Source organism: Ictalurus furcatus, chromosome 10 (assembly GCF_023375685.1).
Source record: "Ictalurus furcatus strain D&B chromosome 10, Billie_1.0, whole genome shotgun sequence".
Lineage (NCBI taxonomy): Eukaryota > Metazoa > Chordata > Actinopteri > Siluriformes > Ictaluridae > Ictalurus > Ictalurus furcatus.
Window position 1 is genome coordinate 15,631,711 of NC_071264.1, and position 21,267 is coordinate 15,652,977.

Here is a 21,267-nt window from a genome sequence, read left to right on the forward strand (position 1 = left end):
CTACAGGCCTATAGTAGACAAGTACGCAGTTTTGGACGCAGCCTGCTGTCTTGTTTGCCGTAAAACGGTTGAGCACTGCCGTGTGTGATCATGTCCTGTCGCAAAATGCGGTGAAAACTCTCACGCGATGTTAATAATGTGATTAAGGTGTTTACATGTTTGTAATACACGTCGATAATGAGACTAAAACAGGAGTACTCCATATGTCTTAATTCGATTTGTGTTTACTTCGAATATGACCTTAATCGGATTAAGGTCATTAAAAATGGCTGTTTACATGGTAGGTTCTTAATCAGAGTATTGTCTTAATCGGGTTAATATTGGATTATTGTTGTCCATGTAAACGTACTGAATGTCGTGGATAACAAGATGCGCCGTTTGTCCCAATTTACATCATTCGTAGGCAAATGTTTTTAAAATGCAAGACGAATGTAATGCAACATGTTTTACATGTAAAATAGTCCACGTTATTACAACCTAGTCCTCTTGTTCAAAGTAGTTATAGTGTTCAGAAACATTTTTGATCATTCATGTTCCATACCTGTCTGTTATATAGTTTATAAAAGTCATACAAGTTATTTTTAAAAAATCATAAAAGTTATGAAAAGTAATTAAAACAGTACAAAAAAAGCACAAAAAAATATCAAAAACATTATAGATTAGATAGATAGATAGATAGATCATTATTATACCTGGTCTCCTCCAATATGCGGGAGGGTAGGCGTGCCACATAATAGGGGGCCTTGTATCTAAAGCCTTGGGGGGGGGGGGGCTTTAGTTACAAAAGGTTGAGAACCTCTGACCTACGGCATTCTTGCTCTTCCAACTTTCACTCCGTGTTGCCTAGTAACGAAACAACACATTCTAATTTCTGATTGGCTGGTGGTATTTAACAGTCTCTATAAGACTCGAGACAGCTATGAACTCGGCAGAAAACTCAGTATACCTGCGCCTCGTAAATGGTCTGCACTTATATAGCGCTTTTTAACCTTAATGGTTTCAAAGCGTTTTACACTGGTTCTCATTCACACACACACACACACACCAATAGTAGCAGAGCTGCCATGCAAGGTGCTAGCTTGTCATCGGGAGCAACTTAGGGTTCAGGACACTTCGGCATGTGGAATCATGTGGGAATCGAACTCTACGATTAATGGACAACCCGCTCTACCATCTGAGCCACAGCCGCCTCGTCAGTATATATACAGTATATAGCGGGACAAGTTATCCCTTCTCAGCGTGAGAAATACAAGGTGTAGCGTGTGAACTGGTTGAAACGCTTGTGTCTCACGGTGAATGCATGAAACTTGAGAGCCCTGACGCCACCTACTGTATTGGAGTGTGGAGCGATAAATGATTGGGAATTATATATATAATATAAGTATAAGTACTTTTAAGTAATTAAATAATTCTTGATAAGTTCTTGATTGCTTTGGGCCATTTCCTAACAAAACCTGAAGTGACGCATTATTTACTCCCAGAGATCTTAAAGCTTGAGTTAGATGAAATCTTGCTCTTTCATAAGTTATAATTACGTGTTCTACTGATTCTTCTTGACCACATTTGTCACATTTATCATTCTCATGTTTCCCTATTCTGTGAATATTTCAAAGCCTGCTTAGCCAGATGGTCTGCCTCCTCGTTTCCTTTTACATCCATATGTGATGGTACTCACAAAAAGTTTATGCATCCAGATTGTCTTATTCTAAATAGACTCTTCTTCACTTCATATCAAATCTTGTCTTGCTACAGATATTCCACTTGACAAATTATTGATAGCTGAAAGCGAGTCTGTACATATCACTGACCTTGTGGGTTGTACTTCTTCTAACCCCTGAAGTGCTAGGAATATTACTATTAATTCTGTAGTAAATACAGGGATATGATCAGAGATTCTTTTTGAAATTTTAACTTTAAAATGGGGCATGAAAACTGCTGCTGCTGTAATTCCAGAATCTGTATCCTTTGAGCCATCTGTATATATTTGCACTGCGCTATAATATGTTCCATCAATATATTGTTGTACTGCTAAACTTTCTAACATTCCTTGTTATGCTTTTCTTCATATAACTGAATGTCCACTAGAGGCATAAGGAAAAACCAAGGAGGTATTTCTGACATAGCTACAGAAGGAACGATGTTGATATCACTTATTCCTATATTCTGTGCTTCCTTATTGGCTGTCCATCGTAAGCTTGTTAATGGTTTATACTCATATTCCCAGCAATCATTCAAGAATTTCTTAACTGGATGACTATCCGAGTGACCTTTTATATTAGTCCAGTATCTCATCTTTAGCTTTAGCCTTCTAATTTCTAGAGGCATTTCGTCCATCTCTAAATTGACTACATCCTGTGTTAGAAGAAGTGGCAGAGCTCAATCTTGGCTGTGAAGACATATCCTGGTGCTGATTGCAGATCAGATCAACCAACTGCTGGTAGCCACAGTCATTTGACACAGACAGGATCAGCCCCAGCTATGCAGTCAAAGTAAAGAACAGATTCAACCTCCTCACTACAGAAGAAAGGCACACAGACAAACTGTGGGAAGAAGTGAAAGCATGTCGAAACAGCCTTAGAACATGTCCAATACAAGAAACCATCGAAATCAGCCCAGTGGATTTCCAATTCGACCATCAGCATCGCAGAAGAGAGAAGGAAGGCCAAAGCTACTGGGAACAGAGAAGATTTAAGAAAGCTGAATGCAGAATTCCAAAGAGAGGCCAGAAAGGACAAAGAGAACTACTGGAATGAACAGTGCCAGAAGATGGAGGAACCGAGCAACAAAGTTCACACACGAGAAGCTCTGGACCTGCCTAAAGGAAATGGGCACACCACCACACCTGACCAAACTCATAAGATCACTTTTTCAAGATCAAGAAGCTAAAGTCCGAATGCAATACAGAGACACGGATTGGTTCAAGATTGGAAAGGACACACGTCAAGGATGCATCCTGTCACCAGCAGCTTTCAAAATGTACGCAAAAGCTGTCATGTAGCGAGCAGGCCTGGATGAGTCCAAAATTGGCATGAAAATAGGCGGCAGAAACATCAACAACCTCCGATACGTTGTCGACACCACCCTGCTGGCTGAAAAGAAGAAAGACATGAGAAGGCTGGACTATGCATGAACATCAAGAAGACAAAGGTCATGACAACAGAAAAAATGCGAACGTTAATATCGAGACCAACAATGAAGAAATTGAAGTGGTTGAAGCGTTCATCTTTCTTGGTTCCGAAATTGACCATGATGGCATCTGCGCCCCTGACATCAAGAGACGGCTGGCACTTGGAAGAAATGCGATGATCAGTATGAACAACATCTGGACGAGCAAAGACATCAGCCTGGCAACCAAATGCAGATTGGTCAGTGCGATAGTTTTTCCAGTAGCAACATATGGCTGTGAAACATGTATGCTGACAAAGGCAGACAGGCCAAAGATCTATGCATTTGAACTGTGGTGCTGGAGACATCCGCTATGCATTCTGTGGACAGCCAGAATAACAAACCAAGCAGCTCTGGAATGGATCAAACTGAAAATATCTCTGGAGGCCAAGATAACAAAGCAAAAGCTCTCCTACTTTGGTCACATCATTTGAAGTAAGTCGCTTGAGAAGGACGTCATGCTTGGAATGATCGGTGACAAAAGAGGAAGAGGCCGCCAAAGAACTCGCTCGCTAGATACCATCAAAAAAGATACTGGACTGAACATAGCAGAATTTAAAGAAGCCATGAGAGTCATACTCGACTGAACGGATTCCAAGATTCCAAGTCCAAGACACCATATTTCCATGATCAATAGCAGCTCTTATTTTAGAGCAGAATATATACTTTTAAGAGACTGACAGCATGCTCATTACATTTATTGCTTTTTTGGCATTTATCTATCATTTTCTGAATATGTACTTTAAAATTCAATTTTGAATCCATCCACATTCCAAGGAATCTACTGATGCTTGCTCCAATTGTAGTCCATACATTTTAATATTTATTGTTGTGCTAATTTTTCTTTTTTCAAAACAGATCACCTAATTTTTTGCCACTGAGAAATGAAAACCCCATTCCAAAACCCAATTCTGTATCTTTCTTATAGCAGTTTGAATACACCTCTCCACATGCCCAACAATGGGTACTCCGTTCCACAGCACCCCGTGAAGTATTTTGTTTTTTTTGTCTTCTATATTTTATACATTATCATTTGTTGCTGTGTATATGCTATTTAATAAGTATGCATATACATTTGTATATGGTGGGTTCCTCAAAAAGTAGTTAATTATTTCTGTTTCTTGTGATGTAAGCGCTCTTTCCCCATCTACTGGTCAGTAGTGGAAACTGCAAGATAACTTCAGCTACATTCCATTTAAATTGTACACGCCTTAGTGGACATGCAAAGAAGCTCTTTCACTAAACACTTCCGGATTGCTTGCTTGCTTGATTGATTTAGCAATAACGGTATAACGCTAAAGTACAATAATATTAAACAGTTAAATTACAAATATAATTTCTCTAAGAAAAAGCATAACAATAAAAAAGTAAAATGAACAAAACACCATCAGAGCTTTAAATAAAATCTACACAAATTTATCAGAAAAAAATCTAGTTTTGTTCAAATCGTAAATTTGTTAATGTAGATATGTAATTATATAAATTAGTGGATACAAATGACATATTAAGGCATCTTTCTGGAAATTTTTATTTTATATACAAGGAAGGCGAAGACTCTTCTCTGTTCTGGCACCTTATAGGTGGTGGAATGAACTTCCCCTAGATGTCCGAACAGCTGAGTCTCTAGCAGTCTTCAAACCACGTCCAAAGCCTTTCCTCTTTCTAAAGCACTTTCATATAAAAAACCCAAAAAAAAACAACAAAAGTGTCATCTCTGTGTTTTTCTAACTATATTACCTCCCCAAGAGTTTTAAGACTGATGGAATTCTTAGTCTGTGACCTAGTAAACCAATACAGGATGTATTTCTTGATAGAGACTTCCAAGTACTTCTGTAAGGTGCTCTGGATAAGGGCGTCTGCCATATGCCATAAATGCAAGTGTGTGTGTGTGTATAATATATATATATATATATATATAACACACACATACACACACACTACTATTCCAGGCTAATCAAATATGTTGTAATGGTCATCAGGTTTAAATATAGGGTTGTCAAAGAGCAATAAAATATAGTGAGTGACATTAAAGAGGAATTTATTTATTAATTCTAATATTCAAATCTAAAAAGACAAAGCAATCAACCCAGAAATAATGCACAAGAGAAAGACATAGATTTGGTTTAGATCACAATTCCAAAATGGAGATTAGTGTATAATTGAAAAATTAAATTCCTTCTGATTTTAAGTACGTGTAGGCAGTGAATGCTATCAAACATGATCAAAAAGCAGTTAATAGTAATATTTAACCCTTGTGTGTCTAAAAAAAAAAAAAAAAAAAAAAAAAAAAAAATTACACAGGTCCATAGAAGACAAATGTCCAAAAACTGTCAAAATTATATACATTTTTTTTTTTTTTTACCAACATCAGTTCTTCAGGGATTAAAGATTTCAGTTTGAATGGGGTTCAGTGGGGACATTTTTATCCTTAAAGTCCTGAGTGTAACTATTTTGTGTACAGAGTTTAAAATAGATTTATGAAAGCAAATGAGGGTGAAATTAAAATTCCAATAAAAAAAAAAATATATATATACCTTTTGCAAAATTTATGCCGTTTGCATTAACACACCAGATTATTAAAAAATAATAATTAAAAAGACAAAAATGTCCATGAGGACGCACAAGGGTAAACTGCATATTAAGAAAAGAGAGATTACATGCTCACTTGTTATATAAATATTTCTCCTGTCTAAGCATGACAGGAAGCTCTAAAGATAAATATACACCCTCAGTAATGTGTACACGTGTCACAGGCATAGCCAATACTGATCCCTGTCTGGCAGAAATAACACCAGAGTAGATATACATGATGCATGCAATCTGCAACCAATCAACACTAAAATTATACTAGAAAATTTCCAGTTATTTTGTGCAATTGCAATTTGAGCCACAGCAACAGACAGCAGAGGATCCTGAAACATACACTATATCAAATCAGCCCATAAGGGCACTCCATAGATGTAAGATTACTTGGAATAGAAAATGCTCCTCAGAATAACAACAAATGTAATTGGGCATCATGTGCAGTATGGATTCAAACATGTTTCACATGTTCTACGGTTAGAACACAAGTAAAGAAATAACCAAGAACAAAGCAATGATGGGCAGGTAACCTGAAATTTATTTGGAAATCCATTACTGAATTGTCTGCATGGAATAAGCATAGATAGTGCACAGAACAGCATCCTCAAATGGACAGAACAACATTAAGGCTTACCAAAACATAAAAAAGGTTCCTCAAAAAAGTGATAAGTTAACATTCCATCATCATATTTACAATTACATTTGGTTTAAAACAAGGTATTAAAAAATAAAATAAGAAGGAAAGAAAAAGAAGGAAAGAAAGACAACTTCTTCATGAGGGGCTATTTACAATTGTATACATGGGCACTGCTGGCCAGGATGCTGCTGCTGAAAGAAAAGAAAAGGGTCAAATGTTAATCAAAGAACTTTGAAGAGCTCCCATCACAAGAACAATGGTAGCCTAAATCATTCAAATGGAGTTAAGTGGAACGGCCCCGTTACTCTTCCATAGTTACAGAGCAATGGGCCAATCCACTCGATCCCCCACCAACTGCCACTGAAATGCAAAGACTCCTAAAGCTACATCTCAGAAAATTGACTAGATTGTTTACTACCTGTATAAGTCTCAAAATTTGCTTCCCTAAGTGTACTTCACAAATATACGAATAAACATTCACATAACTATTAGAGGCTTTGCATGTACTGAAATTTGTCACTCTTAATTAACTATTAAATTCAAGATGTGCAGTTTAACAGGGGATATAACGCAGTGCTGTTAAATTCTCCAGTCTGATCGCTCATGCGTCGAGTAATTTTCTATAACTGCACAGCTATAACAGTGTTCACTATAGAGCAAACTGCAGGTAAATTTTAATGTTCTCATGCAAGTATGTTTCTATAGTAATGTCATGAGGCACTTGCATGGGGGGCAACTACAATTTAATTGTAAAAACAGGATAAAGTGTTAACTGCAAAGTATAAACATTGCTCCGGAGATTTCTTTAAGCAGATATTTACTTCATTAATGTGACGAGCTACATTTTCTTATCTTATTAGCTTTAAGAGAAGAGGAAAAAAGAGGCTTGTCATATGAAAAAATGTTTATAGCTATTATATTATATAGTGATACGAGGAACAGATTTGTTTCATAGATGTTCTACATTACATGCAACTATTAACAAATTAAAACCTGTAATCAGTGGCAAATTTCTGCAATACAGGACCGTTCAGGACATGCCATTATAGGAAAATGATCAACTTGGGGGGTGGTAACAACAACTCTGCTTCAAGGTACATTTAGTATGCAAAGCAGTGAGGTTTAAGATTGTGGAGCTCATATTAATGTTCTGTACTGGTTTTTCCCTGTTCAATGTCCCATCAACAACATGTATTCACTTCAATGATTGTGCAATGACACCAAGATCTGTCTCCTCTTACCTATAAATGATTCAAAAGTGTATTGTTGAGGTCTTCATACACCTGCTGGTAGATCTCATCTTTAGATTTCAAACCATCCAGGTGATCTAGTGCATGATGGAAAATGTCAGTTAGAATCTCAGTGATTTTACTTTAGAAAAAACTTTAAATATGTTGAATTTATAGGATATGAATACAAACCAATTGGCAAGAGGCTTTCCTCCATCTCTGATCTGTGTTTCAGGTACATGGGCCACACATGACCATCAAACAGGCCTGGAGGGTCAGGGATGATGTACCGTCTTGTACTATGGATGACAAAATAGTGTCAATTCAGATGCACCCTTAGAATTAGTTCATGTGTTCAATCATTTTATTAAGTTATAACAGAACTGAACAATTAATTGTAATGTAACTGTGAGGACAGTGTTTTTTTTCACCGAGTACTCAAAGCAATCATTTTAGCCATTACCATGCATCCTAGTTCATACAGAGCTTTAAAGTTCATGTTACTCTTTTGTTCTGATCTGCTCATGTAATTCACTACATTTAGATTATTTTCAATTTTTATCATGAGTACTGAAAAAGTTTCATTTCTATAGAATCCAGACATGGATTACTTTATACTTGTATACTAATACACTACTATAAAAGTGTAGGCCTGGGTGTCTTATAGGGTCAACCATTCATTTTACACACCCCTTACCTTCTCCTCCTCTTGCACTCTTCATAAGGGATGGTGATGTAGTAACGCTTGTCAAATACTTCCATCAGAGGCCTGTTTAAAGGAACCCAGGTCACAGCTCTCAATATTTATCAGTATTACACAGTTGTACAGAATTTGAAGATGGGCAACAAGGAAACGAAAATGTCACTAAGTAGATATCACTTGAAAAGAGGGTACATGTAGTTCCGAGGCACAGATCAGAAAACTCCTTAGACATTGATACTACACTATCAGTGGGTCTGCAGAGGCAGGTCACATGACCTGCCCAAGAAGCTACTGCACCATGCACTCAATGAACCTCCTCCCCACAAGTTCACAGCATCACATGACCCACATGTCTTTCCAAGAAGATAATCTTCATTAAGTAAAATTCACATGACCATGCAAGTACAGCAAGTACAGCTATGTAACACTCACTTGTAATTGTACAGGAGAAATCCCTCCACGATGAGAATGTGGTTTTCGTCCTCTGGGGGTCCCATTTCTGTCACTGGGGTCACCTGGATGCCATGAGAGCGTGCAAACTTGACTGGGTTCTCCATCCAGCCTTTGATGGTATTCACCATGGCTTCCATATCCAGTGATGTTATTACTATTAAGAAGAAAAAGAGGAAAAGTTCAATAAAACAAATCCAATAAAAGGCAGAATTATCATTCTTGAAACACTGCACACAAGTCGATGGGAAATGGATGGGGAATTACATTTGGAGATGACTTTTGTTAAGGACAGTGTCTACAGTGAAAGGAGTTATTGGTCTCCTATGGCCAAATCTCATTCTTACCATCCCACTGTTTAAAGCCGTCCTCTCCGAGCTCTATCTGATCCGGAGGCTGAAATAACAGTGACCAATAAAACACTGCAGAGGCCTCAGAGCCGTGAAAAGCAGCTAAGGAGTAAATACTTGTTGCAATAGCTTTGTCCTTTCGACACAAAACTGCACATGTGCATTGTATCTCTAAGCTAAATACAATAAAAATGAAAAACACAACTCTAAAACTGATTACTCACCTTGAAAAAGTCGTCTTGATGCACCACGCAACAGTTGGGCAAGGCTTTGACTAACCTATTGGTCAGTGTGGTTTTTCCACCATTGGTCACGCTAAAGAAAGGAAAAAAGTGCTTAAAATGGGCGATAGACCTGGACAAAATTTCATTAAACTTTGGTAATTAAATTGAGGTGAATTGTACGAACATAATAGTGCTAGTTTGTTAGCTGGCAAGATGCAGCAATTTGGCGGGATAAATAAAACTGGCATGACAAAAGCTATACTTGGTGCCAGCTCCCAATATTTTATAATAATATTACAAAATAGTTAGCAAATGTCCAACATATTTACCGTGGAGACCTTATTTTATTAAATTATTTAGAGTGAAAGACCGAGGAATAGTCATCAATAAGCCAGAATACAACTTGTGTATCGCCAATAATATATAAACAAACATCCCGGAGCCTTCTCTTAACTCATTTGTTCTAACAGCAGGTGAGAATTTTGTTTAAAATGTTATTTCATATACAAATGACATCACAAACGTTTTACAATTTAAAACATGTGACAAAACAAAGTGAGTTAAGTTGGGTTTCGTTAATTTGGTTGTGTTAAACACGGTCCTCGCGCGCACGGTTTTAAATCTCCCGCTTAAAATCACTTCCTTCCCACCGCACGCGCCACTCCTTTCATCAGCTCCACTCATTCACTCACAGCTGTTATTATTAAACATTATTCTGCGAAAACATTGCCGATTCAAATATTACATCTATTATATTCTCTATTAAAAACACCTTATATTTCTATATGAACAAAAAAGGTTTAATATGAAATATCACCGATAGATTACAACAGTTAATTGAAATTAAAGCTTTTGAACAATTCGTCACTTACCCGCCGATTCCTATAATAATTTTCATTTTTGTCCGTTCTGTTTTCGTCACTAACAGCAAGAAAGTAATTAAACAAAACGTGTATTATTAACCTTATAAGAGATCAGACAACACCACTTTCATCAAGCAACATGGAGCTGCATATGGCTATATGAGCAGCTTACGGTACGTCACTCAAAGGCCTGCCCCTCTAGGATCAACAAATCACGTGCAGGGAGGGGCGTGACTATTGGCTGCCGGGCAACCCCCAAAATACTACCTTACCAACCCAGCCTGTTTCCCTGAAAAGTGAAAGCGCTATGTTAGAAACTGCTAGTTTAGATGATTATGAATGCTTATCACGGGTGACTGTAGTTGAGCATAGTACACAAAATAACAGAGAAACAAAAGAGTGCACAAAATAACAGAGAAACAGATGAGTGTACAAAATAACAGAGAAACAGAAGAGTACACAAAGAAACAGAGAAACTTAAGAGTACACAATGTGCTTCTGAGGCTGTAGATCAGATATGTCTATCCCTTGCTTCAGGGGAAAGGACCAAATTACCAACCCAGCTAAATAGATATTATTAATTTTCAGCACCGACGTGACACTGACACAGGTTATATGTATATGTTGCACCTAAAAGGTTGACAGACAAGATAGATGCAATTTGTACATAGCAACAGATGGGTTATAGACAACTGCTCATTTACAAAATCACCCCACCTGTATGCACCTGACCAAATGGCCAGTGCTTGTAGCTGCAATGTTTAACATGCATTCCAGGCGGATCTGGAGGTCTATATATAGCGATTCCATGCTTATTTAGACATGGCATGTAGGTGAAAGGGTCTAAGGGCACTGTAACTCTGTGGCAGAGTTCTAGCTTTTTAGTTCCACGACATTCACTCAATGCTGTTACCTGAAACATTTACGTAACAGGAAGTTGCATAATTCAGCATAATTAATTTTGCTGAAAATAATAATAAGAAAAGTAATTCTCTCATTCTTTATTTTCAATAATATTTTGCTATCGACCAAAGAGGTCACTTTTAAAGTTTAACCCTGTTACCCAAATTATAGACTGAAAGTAAATTAGTAATTAAAAAAAAAGAATTATGTAAATCATTAGAAGTTCTTTAACATCCTCATGCCATTAGTATGAATGCTAGTTAACTACATTTTGTGTATTTGCTTGTTTTTCTGCTATAAAAAAAATTCAACCCTGTTACTCATTTAAGGGTAATGTGAAGCAAAAGAATCAAATGAGAGATTGTTGTATGAGATGTGTTACCACCTGTTTTTGAATAATTAAATTCATGTTTCTTAAAGTCAACACTGAAAAAAATAATTTTAATTCCAAAGGACAAGGGCTATAAATCAAGCGATAATCCAAGAGAAGTGTTCCTATCACTCACATATCAGCTAGGTGCTAATTGTAGTGTCCAAGTGCTGTCTGTGACAGTAAGTGTCATTCTTTATTTACTGTGGGTGTATATGTGCTCTTTGTGCATGTGGCTCAAAGGCAGGGAGAGTGAAATTTCTATTTATGCAGACACTTGATGTAACTTGGGTAAACATGCTGAAGTAGCCAGTGTCAGAGAATGCGAAGTGTTTAGGTAGTCACAGGTACATAGTAATAAGTCTTATGACCCCCCCCCCCCACATATGCACTTCCTGAGCTTGTGTTTTATACTTTCATAAGTAGCATAGTGATGAAGCATATTTACAAATAATACATTTTCTACAACCCTTCAGAAACAATGTAACTTTTCATTGTGTAATTTTAAAAAATACTGAATTCAGAATATGATTTGGGATTAAGGGATGATGACTACTACTGCTCTTAACAACAAAAGGCCATAGTCTACATCTAAATAAATTCAAAATTTGTTTCAAATATTGTCTATGGGATTTAAATATTCTTTTACATAAGGGATAGGGGTCAGTTCATCTGTTAACTTCTTTTAAAAAAATAAATAATAAAAAAAATTTAAAAAAAAAAGAGCAAGAGCTTCTTTTCTCATTCACCATTCTAAAGTGATGTTCAATTTAATTTTTATGAGAATTAGAGGGGACAGCAAAATTTCCAGAACACACTGCAGCTGCACAACATATTTGGGTTGCATTACAGTAGAGAATCGGCTCAGATAGTGAGCAATCAACGAGATGATTGCATAGTTGGATCAAACCTGAACCAGCTATCTCCATGGCCACATCTTTAATAATATAAAATTTACAAATACAGACAGGAATTTGATGGATAAAATCTTGTATGATCTTTTCGTTTCCTTAAAAAAAACATTAACAACATTACTTTGGTATGAGAAATGCATAAAACGAGTCAATGTCATTCATATACTACTGTTTAATTTTGAAACTTTGACATTCAGAACTTAAGGCAACATAAAATTACCATCGAACAAAATCTGTGACAAGCCATATTCTCCAGGACGTATTGGTTTGCACTTCTGTGGAACTTAAAAAGCAATAATTTACCACAATACTGTTGGAGGAAGAAAGCATTCAAAACATTTAAAAAATCAAAACATGAAATAGCCATACGAACAAGCAGCAGAGTTTAATAACACATTCAAGCTGGGCATGTGTACACACAGACAGGAAAGGTCAACTTTGCATGCATCGCTTTAAAGAATCTCTCCTGAGCAAACACACATATGATTTGTATAGGCAGGTGACAGCATGTTCTTTAAGATGGCACTGGCCAGAAAGTGGACATCAGGGTCTGTCATTAACTGGGAAGCTGCGGTAGCGAACATACACTGGTTGTGGTTACATACATCCTGCTACTGAATACAGCAATAATTCTCTGGATGGAGTGCCGCCTGGTGGTGGAGTTTTAAGAAACCTGTGATAAAAGAGACCCTTTTATGCTGACCTGGAACCAGTGTGTGAATTGTGTGATTACAGACCAGAGCAGGCCAGTGAAAGTGGAAGCTGGATTTAGATCAGCAGATAAGAGTGACTTTTATGGAAAGGCGTCTCTCACAGGACTGGTTCTTCTACTCTTGTTGTGGTTGTTGCTGATGGTCTGAGAAAGACAAAACTTAGTTAGTAGTTAGAGTTATTTCTGCAGTCAACAGAGCATGATTTGTGACCATGCTCTAAATACTATTTTAATAATTACACTGACAATCAAGATCCTATATTATATTTTATGTCAAGCATAAACCAATGGACTTATCTGTAGTAGGTATAAACTAGGGTTAAATTGTGATTCTGAGTCTTAGTATTTAGAGATTTAGAGTCAAGGAGCCATTTCTTTAACAATTTAGATGTACAGTTGAAGAAAAGGTTTGTGAGCTCTACTGAATTACTCGTCTTTCCACATAAATGTCATTGATAAATAGAGTAGGCAGATACATTCTGCCCAGCGTAATAGCACAAAAACACTACTTGTGAGTCTTTTATTCATAGGCTTAACTGCTTATTACTCCTCCTGCACCTGCCTTTAATAAAATGACCTGAGATCAGCCTTTTAATAAGCCTCCAAAACATGATATGGTATTTGGTGCAACACTTGTTTAATATCTTGCCTTAGTCTGCAGCAGTAGTAGTGAATAAGCTGTAATAAAATATAAGAAGCCAAAGTGACAGTGACTGGGATTAACTACATACCCATCTGTATTGGTTGACTCTTGATTTTCTTGCAGCTGATGCTCCCCCTCTTCTTCCATCCTAAATGCACACAGGCATTATGGGTAAATGTGTTTGTAGCATTCTGTGCAGTTCAAACCCACCTCCAAATACATTTCATTCAATCTACAGTGCCCTCCACTAATATTGGCACCTTTTGATCTTTTGTTTAAAAAAAAAAAAATCACAAAAATATTCTTCTCTCATGGATATCAAACAATTGCTAAGACAACACAGGTTTATCCAAAAAAAAAAAATCTTTGTTAAATATGTGTGCAACTGGGCACCTCTATGAATTCATATGAGAAAAATATATTTGAAGTATATTACCATTGATATTTTACATTTTTCTAGTACACCTGGGTGACCAGGAACAGAAAATTGTTCAACCATGATTTCCTGTTTCATAGAGGTATAAATATTAGGGAACACATAGGCCAAATTCCCTTAATCATTCATAACAACAGGTAAGACCAAGGAATATAGCAGTGATGTGCGGCAAAAGGTTGTTGAGCGTTAAAAAAAAAAAAGCTTCATTGTGTTGTGTTTGCAATTGCTTGATATCCAAGAGAGCAGAGTATTTTTTTGAAATTTTTTAACAAAATATCAAAAGGTTAAACAATAAAGACAATTTTTCACAGCCTTCTTTGCTCATATTTACCAAGGGTGCCAATATTAGTGGAGGGCACTGTATCTCAGGATGATTACCGTTCTTTTCGTGCTTTGATCCTTTCTTCGTCATACCTGCAACACAGTAAAAGCAAAATAACTGACTTTAGAAAGACATCTTAAATCATACACCTCAATACATTAGTGCGATTAAAGGAAATATCCACCATGAATGATTTACATATTAGTCTTTATCAATATTAATTAACATGTAATCTTCAGTGGTGTCCAGGACTGAATTGATTTGGTCTATTTTTACTTGGTTAATGGTTTCGTACATTACCCACAATGCTATTCAACTACCTTCTGAAGTGGTGCAGTGGGATTTATGCTGAATTCAAGGCAAAGTTGAAACTTGTAATTCTCCACTTACAACCTGTAAAAACTATCTAAATCAACCCCTCACCATCAACGTCTGCTATTCAATAGTCAACTTGAGGTCTTCTCTACTACCAGTTCTTTCACCATTTATGGAGTAACATCAAATCAACATGGCTATGCACACTGTGAACAGTTTGTTAATATACAGGCATAGTTCTTGGTTAAATTTGGTATCTCAGTGGTTTAGACCTTGGACTACTGATGAGAAGGTCGTAAGTTTAAATCCCAGCACTACCAAGCTTCCACTGCTGGGCCCTTGAGCAAGGCCCTTAATCCTCAACTGCTCAGTTGTATAAATGAGATAAACGTAAGCCGCTCTGGATAAGGGTGTCTGCCAAATGCCATAAACGTAAATCTGTAACACTGAGCACATTAATCACCACAAATGCAGCATTAGCCCTAGCATCATCTCTACATAAAGTGATTGATGCAGTAGTCCTTTAGTTTGTCCAGCTCTCTCACCTCCTCATCTGTACGCTCTAGTGCACACTCAAGTTTCAACATGAACACCTGGATATTCTGGACTTATAATTAATGTGACACTGAACATCAGTGGAAAATGGTAAGTAAGAAAAGAAGGCCTTCTGTTTTTAGGAGCGAACAGTGAAACCTGTCCATTATCAGAACTTATGTTTGAAATAATTGTAAATGTTCTCCTATAAAACACAATTGTAACTGCGTTAGCAATAACAATAACTCTGTGACATCATGGCAACACACAACCACCAACTTCTCATGGAAATCAAAAATATACAGCACCAACATGCTAGCCATGTTAGTTCAGAGGATTTAATGATCATTGTGTGAGAACACTTACTGTATGACACACTCGGGGATGTGGATGTGCTCCATGGGGATGATCTGTTCCAGTTCCTCTAAGCTGTGCACGTAGCGGATTTTGTTCATAAACTTCACACTGCACAAAGACAGACTAAACACTTGACGTAGTTCAAAGCATACACAATACACTTGTTAGCTACCTTAATCTCATAGCTTGAATATAAAAATTCAAAAGTGAATGTCAGACACCAAATATGTTTGGCATATATTTTAGGTAAATTGAACATTGTGTAAATGACATTTTTGGTCAAATTATTGTTTAACAATAGATTTGCTTTTACATTTGAATTTTCATTAAACATTTCACTACCTTTCTCCTGTAATTATTTGTATTATTACTATTACTAGTTATTCAATTATAACTGTCTATATATCTGGTGTAAAAGATCTAGGTCAACCCTGATTGTATTACTATTACCATAGTCAGTTAAGAATGAAGATGACGATGACGATGACAGCTCCTACCTGATGAAGGGTCTGGAGATGGCCAGGACTGTGCGTATGAACCAGGATGGATGTGCAATGATCAAAGACTTGAGGTTCTTCCTCAGTCTATTAAAAAAATGTTAATGCTTTAAGACATGATCTCCGTAGTATTACAATGTTGTCTAAAATCAAGTGCTGCACAATTAAACCATGCAGTTAACATTTTCTTTCTGACCACTTCACTGATTGCAATTTTTAGGAGAAGGAGGAGGAAAAAAAGGAAGAAAGAAAGAAAAAAGTTCTTTGTATAGTTTCTAAAGTGGTTCTGCTTGTAGCTGTATCTGAAAGGACCAACCAGTATTGTAGGGTTTTACATAGAATCATTAAAGGGTTCCTTATTAGAGGGACAAACTAAAGATAATATGTAGGTCCTAGACAAAACCAAGTGTGTTCGTTAGCTTAATTATCCATCCATCCATCTATTCATCCATCTTTCCAATATGTATACAAAAGAATATATTCATAATGTGCAGGGTGAAAAGTCTTTCTATTTATTTAAAACAACAAAAAGTTAGATGAACCAGTTTTGCTCCTAATTTGCATGAATAACTCTTTCATGAATAATTATGATATGATTAAATATCAAGCAGAGTAATTGTGATGATCATATTAACCATTATCTCACAGCCTGAAAATGTCAGAATGTACAAGCAGCTGTAAGTGTCTTTACCTCCTGTCAATCATCTGATAGCACTTTTTCAGCCAGCTGATACCAGGCATCTTGCTGCGTGGCGTTCCTCCATTCATATAGATTATCATGTAGTCCTCTGCCACCAACATCTCCAGGCTGCTCACTACATACCTACACTCAAATGTAAGGAGGAATTTGTTGGGGGCATTAGATTACTTGATGAAAGGAAGAGTGACAGTGAAATCTCATCTCCACATCCACACTCAATCCCAGAGACCCCTTGCAATGTGATACATCTTATCAGGTAATTATTAAGGTGTGGAAAAATATGGGGTGGCATGTTGCAGGCTGCCAAAAAGCACAAGTACTCATACCACCCCAATAACACTTTCCAATAACAGAATGTCCCAAATGACTCTTATACCTCAGAAATTGGCTAATGATACAATTTTTTACTTAAAATGAACAGTATGTGACACTTATGTCCACAATTCAAGTTAGTTCCTGTTATCACTTACGTTATAGCAGCTATAAACAGTGATTAAATCACCTTCCTGTCTTTTTCTCTCACTTGCGGTAATATATCTTGTTGTATTGTTAATAATTTAAAAAATGCAGCTTGTTAAGAAAATGCTGCAAAATGCAACATCAGAAGACATCCCCATGGTGGCATGGTCTGCAGGGGCAGTTCCAGCTAGGGCCACGAGGGGGGCACACTGTCTGTGCAGAACTACTACTTCTGTTGTCTCCCTCATTTCCTGTTTTACCATGTTCACCTGCTTGTTGTTTTTCTTGATTAGTTATCCTATTTAAGTTCCCTGTTTTCATGCATTTGTTGCTGGAGCATTGTGTTCAGGTTAAGTTTGTTTCCCTCCTTGTTTTCTAGTTCCTTGCGTCTGTTTCTCTGTGCTCTGTTCTTTTAGCAAATGAAGTTCTGCATTTGCATCCACCTCCATGGATTCCACCATGACACATGGCAGAAAACTGACTGATTGTTACAGTGTTGAACCTGGACTCTCTCCAAAAGATTCAACATCTCTTTACAGAAAACATAACCATATCAACAATATCATTTTCTTATTATTTTTATATATTTTTTACATTTATTTATTATGTGGACCACACTACTATTTAAGATCCTAAAATATATCCTGGTAGACACAGACCTCACTATTTCTACATACATAAAATGTCATAAGTGGCTACTCACAGAAAGAGGTTTTCCATGATATAATGGTAATCTGGACAGCTACTGTCAGGCAAATAGCATGCTGAAAACACAATGATGGCATTCAGGCCTTCACCATAGTAACCTTTGGAACCAGAGCAGAAGAAAGGAAAGCAGTGACATGGTGGTAAATGACAGTATAAGCATTAGACAAGAGAAGAAGATTCACACATGAGGGCTCACCTCCATGAGATATGACACGCACGTATGGCCGAATGAGCTGCATGTCGATACGGTGCTCCTGCTCGCCGATGATGACAGTCCTCCACAAACGACCATTTCCAACATCCCCCTCATCTTCAGCCCCTTCAACAGGCCCAGAGTTGGCTGAGGCCACTGGCGTGTCATCTGCACACAAAGAATATAAAAATAATTTATTTATAAATGTATTTATTTATTCATTCATCTGTTGATACCAGGAACAAGCTCAGAGAGAAACAGAGAGCACCAAACCTCACCTTCCCATTCCATGTCATTGCCGTTGGCTGGGAACTCCAAGGAGTCTGTCTCATCAGGAGTTTCAATGTCATCAACATTAATGTCCAGATCATCGGGTGTATCCAGGAAGTCATCGGAAAGCAGGGACCCTTCACTTTGATCCAAGGACAGGTTAATATCTGGGGCTACAAGGGTGCGGCGTTTGCGGTGACCCGAACCTCCACCAGCTCCACTGATGTGAAGTGAGTTGGGAGGAGCTGGACAACAAGAAGTGCAGAGAAAGATGGAAGGGTTAAATATTCATGAAGGAGTCAATAAAGCTCTGGGCTTCATATTCACATGCTTGATGAATCAGGCATACATACAGTGCACTTACATGTTCTCTCCTCACCAAGTGTGCAGGAAGAATCCATATCTCCCTCCTCTGGAAGCGGCCTTTCAAACACACAGACAACCCAAACCCAGTTAGATCTCTGCAGTCTTCAACATCGCATTTATAGATAGACTAAAGAGGCTAAAAAAGGAGAGATGGATGAATGATTTATCAAACTCTCTCATCTTTGCTCTGAATGGGTCTTGGGTTTAATGAAGCTGAGACAGTGATATGACAATGAGCAGCCTGAAAGTGAGAGAGAGAGAGAGAAAGCGCCTTATCATGCTCTGAAGGGTTCACTGGTGTGCGGCCTGCAGCTGCTTAACTTGCACAGGGTGCAACATCCCCAAACTCTCTCTCTCTCTCTCACACACACACACACACACACACACTATTCAGTGAATATATAGGGAGAGGACAGAGAGAGATCAGGATGCACATGTAAACAAAACAAGCCAGTATGATAGTATGATCCCAATCTTTTAATAGCACACACACACACACACACACACACACACACATATATATAATATGTGTATGTATGTGTATATGTATATATATATATATATACATACATACACATATTATATATATGTGTGTGTGTGTGTGTGTGTGTATGTGTGTGTGTATATTATATATATGTGTGTGTGTGTGTGTGTGTGTGTGACAGCTTTTCTCAATGTCATTATAATCGTAATCCTGTAATCATGGTCACCGCATCAACACATTATTTAAAAAAAAAAAAAAATCAGCATTGAGCTGATAAACATTCCTGATATCAAACACACAACTTCAGCTTGATTTAAGTGCAGGCCATAAGCAGAAGCCAAATATAGAAAATCAAAGCTGCTCCATCACTTACCTTTGTATCAGGGAAATGAAGATTTTACTGATTCCTTTTCAAATCGCACTTCACTACTTTCTCATATCACAAAATATCATCTTTTCAATTGTTGTTAATGTTTAGAGCATCATTTCTAGCCAGTGATACTGAAACTGTGTGTTTGTGTGTGTTTCTCTATGCGTGCCCTGCCTCCATTTTCCTGGTGATGCTGTGTTGTTGGCTCTGTCCTGCGTCACATGACGTGGCTCATTACCATTTAAGGAGAAAGCTGCACCTGCTCCCTCTCTCTTCACACACAGAGGCACCATGTGATGATACACAGAAATCACACTGCTGCTGACCTAGGATCAGAGATTCACTGCCCAATGCCAAGTCAGTGAGGGGGAAATTCCAGCACCAATATGTTTCGATGGATATTTCACCTTCATAAACCAATGATCTCATTCTTTGACTAGTCATGAAATAGAAGAAATCTGATACACACCTTAAATAAAATAATCCAGTATTGTTCTTAGGACTATATATAAAATTAAATGCACCATTTTCTATGAAGAAAATGGTATTGATTCATGTTAATATCATAAAATCATTCAAATCCATTCCACACTAAAGCTGTAATGGTATTTTAGTATGAATACCATAACAAGGAATTAAGCAATATTTCTACTCTTAGAGTACTGCTGAAGTAATATTACGTAATGTATTTATCTATATGAATGTTTTAAATGTTTTAAAATGTTTTAAATGTCATAAAGCAACTACCTTTATTACCTTTCATAAATGATCTACAATTTTGTGTACTATTACACATTTTATACTAATTAGATATAATACTAATTATCACCTTCATATCCTAATATTGATAGGTAAATAATAAAACACAATGGGGTGTGCTGTTATAGTAAACCAATCAACAATGTGGTAGTGTGATGCATACAGACACTAAGCAGAGGTACTGTTACCATGCTGAAGTAGATTATTACCTATAACATGACATCTCAAAATGTTTTATTTGACAACTATTAACAATTTTAATTTATTAAAGAACAACATGTCATAATGTACGTTCATGTGAAAAAATAAGTACACCTCATGGAAATTGTGGGCTTTTTTTTTTAGCATATTTGGACAAGCAAACATTTTATCCTCTTTGAAACCGTGCCTATTAATAAAGTTCATAAACTCTATCAAATGACACATAAAATTGACATTTAGTAGTTTTTACAATTTAAATGAACAAAAAACAGATCAGTCACATGGAAAAAGTAAGTATACCCCTACATTTATCACACCTTCAAATCCATAAAATTAGAATCAGGTGGTGAAGATAGTATGCCAGCGATTAGAACTTGCTTAGGAAGTTCAGGTGGAACCTGTCTTATTTAAACCTCTCATATCTAGTGTCTGGTGTTCCCTTTGCTATTGAGGTGAGTGGTTTCATCATACCAAGATCTAAAGAGTGTTGTAAGGCTTCAGAAAAAAGGTTGTGGATGCCTGTGAGTCTGGCAAGGGATTCAAAAAGATC

The 21,267-nt window shown here is 37.0% G+C and overlaps 2 protein-coding genes across 5 annotated transcripts; both read right to left on the reverse strand.

The window, feature by feature from the left end:
- Positions 1 to 6,268: 6,268 nt before the first annotated feature.
- On the reverse strand, positions 6,269 to 10,391 carry mibp (muscle-specific beta 1 integrin binding protein). 3 transcript variants are annotated; one of them, XM_053635189.1, is made up of 8 exons: positions 10,214 to 10,391; positions 9,342 to 9,432; positions 9,115 to 9,163; positions 8,750 to 8,924; positions 8,312 to 8,383; positions 7,807 to 7,913; positions 7,627 to 7,712; positions 6,269 to 6,573 (listed from the first exon to the last, which is right to left on the reverse strand). In XM_053635189.1, the coding sequence occupies exons 1-7, from the start codon at positions 10,237 to 10,239 to the stop codon at positions 7,627 to 7,629; spliced, it is 606 nt and encodes a 201-aa protein (XP_053491164.1). In that variant the 5' UTR covers positions 10,240 to 10,391; the 3' UTR covers positions 6,269 to 6,573. The 3 variants fall into 3 exon arrangements, with proteins under 3 accessions (XP_053491164.1, XP_053491163.1, XP_053491165.1); XM_053635188.1 differs by having other exon boundaries at positions 6,269 to 6,576; positions 10,214 to 10,384; XM_053635190.1 differs by lacking the exon at positions 9,115 to 9,163 and having other exon boundaries at positions 6,269 to 6,576; positions 10,214 to 10,232.
- A 1,099-nt stretch (positions 10,392 to 11,490) lies between these two features.
- Positions 11,491 to 20,210, reverse strand: atcaya (ATCAY kinesin light chain interacting caytaxin a). Of its 2 annotated transcripts, none has more exons than XM_053635549.1 (11): positions 19,761 to 20,210; positions 18,902 to 18,960; positions 18,546 to 18,782; positions 18,271 to 18,435; positions 18,070 to 18,172; positions 16,899 to 17,030; positions 16,208 to 16,294; positions 15,720 to 15,818; positions 14,561 to 14,596; positions 13,835 to 13,894; positions 11,491 to 13,247 (listed from the first exon to the last, which is right to left on the reverse strand). In XM_053635549.1, the coding sequence occupies exons 2-11, from the start codon at positions 18,936 to 18,938 to the stop codon at positions 13,202 to 13,204; spliced, it is 1,002 nt and encodes a 333-aa protein (XP_053491524.1). In that variant the 5' UTR covers positions 18,939 to 18,960; positions 19,761 to 20,210; the 3' UTR covers positions 11,491 to 13,201. The 2 variants fall into 2 exon arrangements, 1 of the variants encoding a protein (XP_053491524.1); XR_008387014.1 differs by having other exon boundaries at positions 13,230 to 13,247; positions 14,514 to 14,596.
- Between the last annotated feature and the right edge of the window lie 1,057 nt (positions 20,211 to 21,267).